Raw genomic sequence first — 9,919 nt, forward strand, 5'->3', positions numbered from 1 at the left:
GCCCCCCAAAATACAGCGGTGTGGGAGGGCCCTGCAGGGTGGAGGAGCAGGGAAGGTGGAGGCAGCCAGGGGTTTGTTCTCTTCAGTCACATCACATCACTTGGCAATAATGCTGTCAAAATGAGGGTTTTTTTTCTAGGAACGGGGGATGCAGAGCCAGCACTGTCAGGCTGGAGGAGGGCTCCGAGAAGGAAGGGGGTGCGGAGCAAGGAGCTGCTGTTTGATAAGGGAAAATTTAAAATTTCTGTTAAAAAGGCTCCTCTTCAGGGAGGAATCCGGCTGGGAGCAAGAGGGAGCCTTGCAGAGGCTCAGGCATCCTGGAGATAACCATCCAAGCACCCTCCACAGAACCTGATGGATCCACAGGAGCTGGGAAACCTCTGGCAGTACCAAAGCTACATTGCAATTCTAGAGGAGCGTTTGGTTATAAACTTTATGTTGATTTGATGATCTTGAGGGTTTTTTCCCAAGTGGTTCTGTGATTTATTCCTCCTCAGAGATGCAGCAGGGGAGCCTCCCTGTTCACGGCACCTCTTTGATACTGATTAAGGATGTTATAGAAAGAACCCATTTATTACCAAGGAGGCGGAATTCACCCCAAAACCGCTCAGTCTCTCAGGAGATCCTCCATCCCTAGTGACCTGCAGGGAAGAAACCTCCTGCGTTTTTGGGATCGGGAGGCGATGCTGAGGCTGCCTAGCGGTGCCCACCCGGGGCAGCCGCATCCCCTTACGGCGGGGCCGCGGGGCAGGCCGGGACTCGCCGCCGCGCTCCTCCCACCGGCTGGAAGGTCCCGGGCGGCGGGGCCGGGCCGAGCCGAGCCCCGCGGAGCCGCTCCGCCACCGGTGACGGGGCTGCGGCCGAGGGTCTCACCGGGATCTCACCGCGGAGCCCACCCGGCCGCACCGCCCCCGTCCACGGGACTACACGCCCCAGAGCCCCCCGCGGCCGTGCGGCGGCGCGAGGCACTGTGGGAATTGTAGTCCTTCCGCGGGCTCAGCCCCACCCCGAGCAACGGCCGCCGCCGCCCCCACGCACTACATCTTCCGTCGGGCATCGCGGCGCGCCCGCGGGCCGCCGGCGGAGACATTTGCGAGGCGAGTGTCTCCAAGATGGCGGCGTGGGGAAGGAGGCGCGCGGGGCCCGGCGGCACCAACAGCGGCGGCGGCCGGGACAGGTGAGGGGCGGCTGGGGGGCGGCGGGGGCTGCGGGGCGGCACCGCCCGCCGCGGCCCCGCGACCCCGCGGTACGGGCGGCGGCGCCGCGAGGGGAGCGTGGCCGGGCGGGGCGGGCGCGGAGGGGCCGGGGGCGCTCGGCGGGGCCGGCCCGGGAAGGTCAGCGCGGCCCGTGGCGGGATGCGGCGCTGAGGGCCGGCTAGAGGAGGGCCGGCCCCGGGAGGCTCCTTCCGTCCACGGCTATTTTTAAAGGCGGGGAGGGAGCGGCGAGTCCTCCAGGGTGACCTCGTTCTGCCGGGGCGGCGGCGGGCAGCGGGCTCGGTACCGCGCACAGGCTGGAAATACCCGCGGAGCAGCGGCGGGAGTTTGCGAATCGCAGCTGTAAATTGGGGAAAAGAGACTGAGAGATATCTCATGGAATCAGTTAGGTTTGAAAGATCTCTGAGGTCGTCGAGTCCAACCTGTGACGGATCCACACCCAGAGCAGAGCGCTGAGTGCCAGCCTAAACACCTCCGGGGAGGGTGACTCCACCACGTCCCAGGGCTGCCCATTCCAGGATTTAATCACCATTTCTGTGAAGAAATCGTTCCAAACGTCCGATCTGAACCTCCCCTGGCACTGCTTAAGACAGTGCCTGGTCGAGCTACTTTAAAATCTATGTGCACAGCTCTCCACCTGCTGAAAATGTCTGGGTTTATCCCGCATTTCCTGACGTTGGCATTTTTTCTGTTCTGCCCCAGGGCTGACTGATGTAACCGGCAGCTGCTGAAAGCTGCTGCAGTGTTCTCTGAGTTTTCCTTTGTCCTGCCGCCTCGCCTCGAAACTCTGATATCCCTCTTAATTAGAAACTCAGATATCCCCCTTTATTTGTCTTGTGGCTTCTGCCTCAAATCTGTTGCCTTGCTGTGATCCAACAGTGTTTGCTTTGATGCTGTTGAATCTACCCTAGCAAGGAGAGCCACAAGTAGCCCTGAAAATTCTGGCGCTAATGTGAATTGCAGGAATGCTGCCTATGTTCAGGGAATTCAAAAGTAATTGAACTGGAAGGGCCAATGGAATTCTTGCATCAGCGTGGTTTAAATAAACAGCTAAGAATACCACAGTGGTAAAACTGTCTGCACCCAGTGCTGGCACTGCCCCAGCACGGGAGGTGTGGAGTTTTCATGTGGCAGACGTGTCCTCCCAGCAGAAGGGAAGAAACAGAATATGGAAAAGAACACTTAATAACGTCAATTACTCTTCCAGGGTGAAAACTGACGCAGACTTAAAAGTGAGTTGTCACTGTGTAACTTCATCTGTGACCTGTACAATAATCTTAATTGTTGTTTGAAGTGATCTTTCTTCAAAGCTGTGATTGCTCTTGATCTTATGATCAAAAATATTCCTAAATACGAGTCACTCCATGAACCTGCTGCTTGTATTATTTTTCCTTTGCTGTTGAGAAGGGTATGGAAGAGAACAGAACAGCAGATCCTCCCCTGAGCAGCATTTCACAATCTCCAGCAAAAGCTGGTGGTTCTTCAGGTGTCACCGTGTACGAACATGACAGGAGGAGAATTCCAAAAGGTGTTGGGTGATGTCAGCGAGGTGCTGCTTCTTCCTGGCAGGAGATGTGGGTGACTGGGCCTCTGTGTGTCCATCAGGGCTGATCCCAAACCACACCTGCCTGTCTTGTCAGGCTGCTGCAGCCCCGGTTGTGCAAAGGCAGCGCTGACAGACCTGATGTCACCACAGGATGACATGTGCTTTTTATAGCTGAATACAGTTTTCTTACTCTGGGCAGGATTCTTGTCCAAAGCCACGTTCCTTTGAACTGAATGTGCTGATCCAGTTTTCCTGGTAACTGAGCTGTTTCAAGGAGTGTTTGTAGTTGTCAGCCAGCTGCTCTAAAAGGCATCTGTGTGTCGGAGGTGGTGTGAGGAGACTCGGTACTGAATAAAATCCTGTCTGCTGTGAGACTACAGCAGCTTTCATTTAAAATTATTAAAAAAAAAAAAAATAGACCAGCATATCTGTGGAGACTGAGTCCCTTCATAAGTGACCTTATTGATACAGAGAAAGCTATGATTGGTTAAAAAGTGCTTCCCTTGCTAGGAGTGAATGTAAGGTCATTAATTTCAAAGGATGTTGACTGTGAACTCCAGCTGGCTCTGGTGGTGAAATAATAATGTTAAACAAAATAACCAAAAACACTGAAGGGAACCAACTAAATATTTGTTTTTCTGCATTCTGGATAGACTCTTTAATGGAGCCTATCTAAAGGGAATTGTTAATCTGTAGACCAAAACAACTTTTTCATACAGAACAGACACTGGATTGTGCTGGGTGTTTTTCTATAAAAGGCAGCCCAGTGCCCACCAGAGCCGGGGACAGCATGTTGTTTGTTCCCCTGGGAGATGTTCTGACAAACTCTGCAAAGAACAGCTTCCATGTCATCACCACTGCCTGCACTGGCTCCTCAGTGCCCTCACAGAGCTCTCCTTTTGCTACCTGCACTGCTCAGATTTCTGGTGCTCTGCTTGCAGCAATGATTGACCTATTTCCATCAGCCTGGCTAATCATTAGTTCACTTAAAATTGACACCTCCTTGTTGTCTGGGGCTGGATTTGTTGTAATGGTCTGGTGATGTTTTCCTTAGAGTTCAGGTAATGTTGTCCCTCCCTAAGGCTGCTTGAAGAGCTTCCCAATGTTCTCCTGTCATTTTTTCTTATTTGAATTAAAGGTGCATCTTTTGAATTCAAGTCTTGCTTTATTGCTCTGCATTTCCTGTTCTTCCTCTGCTTGAGTGCCCTTCTTAAAGCCCCAGGCCTGACAGCCCTGGCTGAGGGCTTGAGCCTGGTAAATTGTGGGGACCTTCAGCAGAGAAACAATTCTCCAGGTGTTTAGGGTGGGATGTGTTTGTGCTTTCTGTGCACCATATCCTGAGTAGAAGCATACACTGGGGAATATGACTGGGAGGTGGAATATTTCCACTGAGAATTAAAGCCAGGCCACAGCCTATTTCTTAATCTTGAAATTAAATTCAATTTCAGGAAGGATTTATGTTGGAGGGAGGGAAGTTTAGTGTTTGGATTTGTCATGCCTTGACTCTGTTAACTTCCTCCAGCTTGGCTGAGATGCCAGCATTGCTCCCAGACAGCTCTGGCCATCTGTAATGTCTTTTTTCTGAGATCTTGCACTGCTGAGCTGGGCTGTGTGTGCTGCTTGTGACCAGGTGTTATCACACTGCTGCAAGCTTCTCCTTTCTAATTTTTTTAACTACTTATCAAACTGGTCTCCGTTTTCAGTTAATCTGATTGTTTGGTGCTCTGAGCAAAACTCAGAAAGAAAACTTTTAACAAAACTTGACCTACGTGTTATGGGAGGGGCTCAAAAGAACTTTTATTTTTGCTCAGAACTGTACTTGTGCAGCTTAAGATCGTTTCCAAGTGTGATTTTGAGCATTTGCAGAACTGAGACAGTTGGATAACTTGAAACCCTCACTAAAAGAAGCCTGTCTGGCAGGTGCCATTAGTTTGAAGGCAACAAACTCAGGAGGCTCAGTCCTTCTCCCTCCAGGTGGGCAGTGGTAGGAGGATGCTGAGGGTTCTCCCAGGATGCTTTTCCCTGCCTTGTTCTCAGTGCTCTGTTCCTTTGTTTCTGCTTTTGCCACTTGGCACCTGGCAAAACGTAGAGTGACATTGTGCCACCTCTTTAGAATGTCACTTATTTCTTCATCCATAAAGACTATCCAATTGAAATTTCCATTTACCAGGCAGCTTGCTGTTTTCAGGAGCTTGCTTCCAAGGTGGAGGCAGAGAAATGGAGCTGTTCTGGACACTGGAACTTCAGAAGAAATTCTTCCCTGTGAGGGTGGGCAGGCCCTGGCACAGGTCCCCAGAGCAGCTGTGGCTGCCCCTGGATCCCTGGAAGTGTCCAAGGCCAGGCTGGACGGGACTTGAAGCAACCTGGGACAGTGGAAGGTGTCCCTGCCATGGCAGGGGGTGAAACCAGATGGGATTTTAGGTCCCTTGCAACCCAAACAATTTCAGGATTTGATGAACTGCTGGAGCTGCTATTGTTCACCCTCTCCTGGTGCTCTCCCATATTCCCATGTTAGGGATACAATCCAAATGTAATTTGAAGCTTGCTCTATAGCTAACAGACACTTCTGCCCCTCCTGCTGCTGTAGCTCTGTTAACAATGGATTCCTTATTTTTAACTTCGGCAATACCAAAATTTGACATCGTTGAGTTTTAAGTGATTTACATCTTGCTGTGCTAAATAGCTGAGAGTCTGTCACATTCTCCCATCCAGGCATTCATTGAGCACCAGGAATGAGACACTAAAAGTTCTCAAATATAGAATGCCTGAAGCTGCAGTAGAATAAATATTTGGATATAAGGCCGAGAAATATTCCTACAGAACAGCTGTACAAATTTTTTAACTGTTCCCTCTTATTTGGAGTGAGGATACAGGTCCTGGAAAATAATCTGATTGAATAATATTAACTGCTGCTTTTAGGCTCTGGTCTGTCTAGTAAACAACCTATCAGGCTTCTGAACACCTGGCAGCATTTTCTGTCTTCTGGCATTAAGTGCTCTGTGATTTTTTACTATTTTTTCAAGTAAAATGGCATTTATATCAAATCCCCACACTAGTTATGTGGTGGATGCCAGCTCAGACTTGCACAGCTCTGCAGTTGTGTTTGTCACAAGCTCCAAAAGGCAAACTCCACAGCCTCCAGTGTCTGAGCAAATCCAGTTGCTTTGACTGGATTTGTTGGTGTGCAGCTGCTGTGTTCAATGGAAAGGCTGTGTCAGGAGAGTTGTCTCTCAGCTGAAGCCTCCTCAAGCCCACAAGTCAGTGTCTCTATCATCTGAAATCCAAACACTTTTCAGCTTTCCATGCTCCAGGGGCAGCCAATTCTTATGTGGAAATAATACATGATAACCCCACTTCCCTGTGCAGAAACTGAGACTTGTTGCCTGCTTTGCTGACTCTTCAAATGTCCTATTTAAGCAGATACCTTTTTTGGATTGGCTGTTTTGCCATTTGCAGCTTCAGCACTATGATAGAGATTTATTCTGATTTTAGAAGACTCATTTGGAGAAACAGCACAGTTGGGAGGCAGACTTTTCAGGGACAGAGCCTTTGTGCTGTTCAGTTCCCAGTGATTTTTTTTTTTTCAGCAGAACATACTTTAAATTCTGCTTGTTTTGGCATGGGAGGCCAAAAAATAAAAGCATGTGCTTTTCTCAACTTTATTGTTACAAAGCCCCAGAGCCTGGCAAGCCAGAAAATTCCAGAGGAGATGGAGAATGCTGCCTCTGGCCAGTCTGCTGGATTCCTGCTGACAGGTGGCTGCTTGTGGTGTGGCTCTGCTTGTGCAGTGATGGTGAAAGGAAAAAAGGGGTGTTCAGAGGGAAGAACAGGCTAGAGCAGAGCAAGGAGAAATGAGGCTGCTAGTGCCACCTGTCCTGGTGCTGAGCCTGGAGAAATCCCATGTAATGTAGATCCTGAATTCCTAGAGTTAGAAGCTCATTTCCCATGGCTCTTGCACAGGCAGGGAAGGAATGGGCTGGCTTCATCCATGTTTTCCCAGGGATGACAGGGAGATGTGGAATGACAACTGTGCTGTGCCTAAGCCTCTGAGAGGTCTCTGTTGAATTTGGATTCTGCTTCTCTGTTTTGCCCACCCATCTGCATGTTCCTAGGTATTACAAAACACTGAAAGTGCTCCTTGTTGGAAATATTTTATTTTATAATTTTGTCTGGAGAGTTGTGTTAGCACTGAGTTGGCTTCCAGCTTGAAAATGCCTTTCAGCAATAGCTTTTCCATGAAGTCATTATGGCCTTGCAAGTGGTTTCACAAAGATATGGGTGGTGGTGTGCAGTTACCTTAAGCCTCTATGTGTCTTTTGCAATGAAACTGGAATTTTTGATTTGGAAGAAGCTGCACTTGGAGCAGCTCTTATCAGGGAAAAGAATCCCTGGCAGAAACCATGACCAGCTGTGTCCTTGGTGTCAGTGTAACACCTGCTTAACTCCTTTCTTGTTAGAAACTCCTTATATAGATCCTATACTTACATTTTTTTCTCTAAATACCTCTCAATTCACTGCAGAACATCAGAGCCCACCACATCCTGTGTGAAAGGGTTAATGGTAATTTTCCCAACAATGTCTAACAACTCATTGCTCTAAAGAAGTCCCTACCATGCACAGAATTAAGGTGGATTTTTATTTTTCTTTCTACCCATGAACAGGCCAAGGGGGAAATGCACTGCAAGGAACTCAATAATAACTACATTGTAAGTTGAGTTTTCCTTGTAGGTTATATAAATTCCAGCTGGACTTTTAATGAACCTGCTTATGACTGTGCTTTGGGAGAGGGTGGTGCCTCTCAGGTCCTGCTGGTTGATGTTTGCTGCTGTTACAAACCCAGCCGTGTCTGCAACAGCTTGTAATTTAACAATATTCTTGATTACAGCTGGCCACTGCTCAATCCCCTTTGCAGCCTGAGTGGAGCTGCACATTAAGGATAATGTTTGGCAACAGCAGCTTGTGAATGTGTATTTTTCTCCCTTATTTTCCAGTGCATGCACATAAGTACCACTGTACTAATGGAGCAAAAAGTGCTCATTCTGTTCTCCACATCAGCAGTGTGTTCCTCCCGGTATCATGGTGGTCTAAATGCTGTTAGGATGAGGCTGTTTTGTCCGTTGTGATTAGGTCAGATGTGTGATTTGTTCTCCTTCTGCTAAAGGAATCTGCTAGATATTTTTATCTTTGCTAGGCCACGTGCTCAGTTTTGCTCTGGTTAAGCACAAGTATGCCAGAAATATTCATTTCTGCTCAGAAGTGAGGATTTTGCCTGGTTCTGGTGGATAGGTTTTTTACGCTTTCTCAGAGCAGGTGTACAGTCATAATCCTATTTCTTAGCAGTCTGTACATGAATGTAGCTGCATATATAAGGTGATGTGGTGAAGGGGGTGGATGAAGGTGGAAATTGATGTGACATTAAGTAGCTGAAAGCTGCTGCTGCAATAGAGGTTCCCTGAATCCCCTGAGTAGGAAATGTGCTCCCAGGTGAAGTGAGCAGCTCTTTTTTCACTGTTTAAGCAGTACCTGGGTTAAAAACTTGTGTCTTTCTTTGTTTCATCCCACTTCAGGTGAGGGAGTAAAGCGTTCTGCCACAAACTGAATGCTCTGCTGCCTTCTTCACCTTCCCTTTCAGCAATGTTCCTTGACCATCCTTTTTGGATTTACCATGGATTTACTAGGCTGTGTTAATATGGAGGACTAAATAGCAAGCTGCATCAGAAAAGAAATGTATTCATCTGGAGATGCTTCCACTCTCCAAACCTCCCAGAGCAGCTTGTCCTCCTGATCAGTGAGCTGCTTGTCTTGGTTTCTGTGAAAGCTCCTGAAGTCTGTGTGGCTTGTTCAGTGATGTGTTGTGGTCACTAAGGTGTGAGTGACACTTCTGCTCTCTCCAAAGAAACTGCTCGGGTTATCAGTGTGAGAAACCATTTCAGGACTGTTACAAGACCCTATTTCTCAAATTGTTCTAGATCCTTCAAGTTAGGAAAAGGTAAGAAAAATATGTTGCCTTCTTTTGGGATGAATTATTGTACAGCGGGAATAATCAGCTGACATGAAATGTAGCTTGAGTTGAGAAGCTGCTGGTCGTGAAACAGAGGCAGTGACCTTGAGGGGCTGCCCTCACTTGGGCCACTTCTGTCCTGCTCTCCCATCCGGTGGGTGAACAGCCCGTCCTTCAGCCCTGTAGTTTTAATTCTTCATTTCCCCTTACCAGGGTGACCTTGTCCTCCACGGACTGTTACATTGTGCACGAGATCTACAACGGGGAGAACGCTCAGGACCAGTTTGAGTACGAGCTGGAGCAGGCGCTGGAGGCGCAGTACAAGTACATCGTGATCGAGCCCACGCGCATCGGGGACGAGACGGCGCGCTGGATCACCGTGGGGAACTGCCTGCACAAGACGGCCGTGCTGGCGGGCACCACCTGCCTCTTCACCCCCCTGGCACTGCCAGTCGATTATTCTCACTACATCTCCCTGCCCGCCGGAGTGCTGAGCGTGGCTTGCTGCACCCTCTACGGGATCTCCTGGCAGTTTGATCCCTGCTGCAAGTACCAGGTCGAGTACGATGCCTATAAACTTTCGCGCCTGCCCCTGCATACGCTCACCTCGTCCACTCCCGTGGTGCTGGTGAGGAAGGACGACCTGCACAGAAAGAGACTGCACAACACGATAGCACTCGCTGCCCTGGTGTACTGTGTAAAGAAGATCTATGAACTCTATGCTGTATGACTTCAGCAGGGAAGAGAGAAACCCACAAAGACAAGTGTATTAAGACTCCCACAGTAACATTTTGTTTTTCCTCTTTGAGAAGCGGTGGAGACTGGGAAGGATTTGGTTTGATAGAGCTGTTATTTTTCAAATAACACATCACTGGTGCACCAAGGTTTTTCAGTTCTTCGTTACACTTGAGATGTGGATGTGTGGTGACTTGGGATCCGTATGTTAGGCCAGGGGAGTCCAATCCAGCAGCAGAATGTCCATGAAGGCAAGCAATAGAAAGAAGGGGTGTGAGAGCTGCTTTCTTTTTTTTTTTTTTTTTTCTTTTTTTTTCTCTTTTTTTGTTTTTTGGGAAACATTTAAGTATATTGTTTAATTGTATTACACAGAACCAGACAGAAGTTATCATTGACCATTAAAGGATGAGAATTTCAAATGCT

General features: G+C 48.5%; 1 protein-coding gene across 1 annotated transcript; it reads left to right on the plus strand.

Moving 5' to 3' along the window:
* The first annotated feature begins 1,065 nt into the window (after positions 1–1,065).
* Positions 1,066–9,919, plus strand: TMEM11 (transmembrane protein 11). Its single transcript, XM_021549767.3, has 2 exons — positions 1,066–1,177; positions 8,975–9,919. Exons 1-2 carry the CDS (start codon positions 1,113–1,115, stop codon positions 9,489–9,491), a joined length of 582 nt encoding a protein of 193 aa, XP_021405442.1. The 5' UTR covers positions 1,066–1,112; the 3' UTR covers positions 9,492–9,919.

This window comes from Lonchura striata, chromosome 16 (genome assembly GCF_046129695.1).
Source record: "Lonchura striata isolate bLonStr1 chromosome 16, bLonStr1.mat, whole genome shotgun sequence".
Taxonomy (NCBI): domain Eukaryota; kingdom Metazoa; phylum Chordata; class Aves; order Passeriformes; family Estrildidae; genus Lonchura; species Lonchura striata.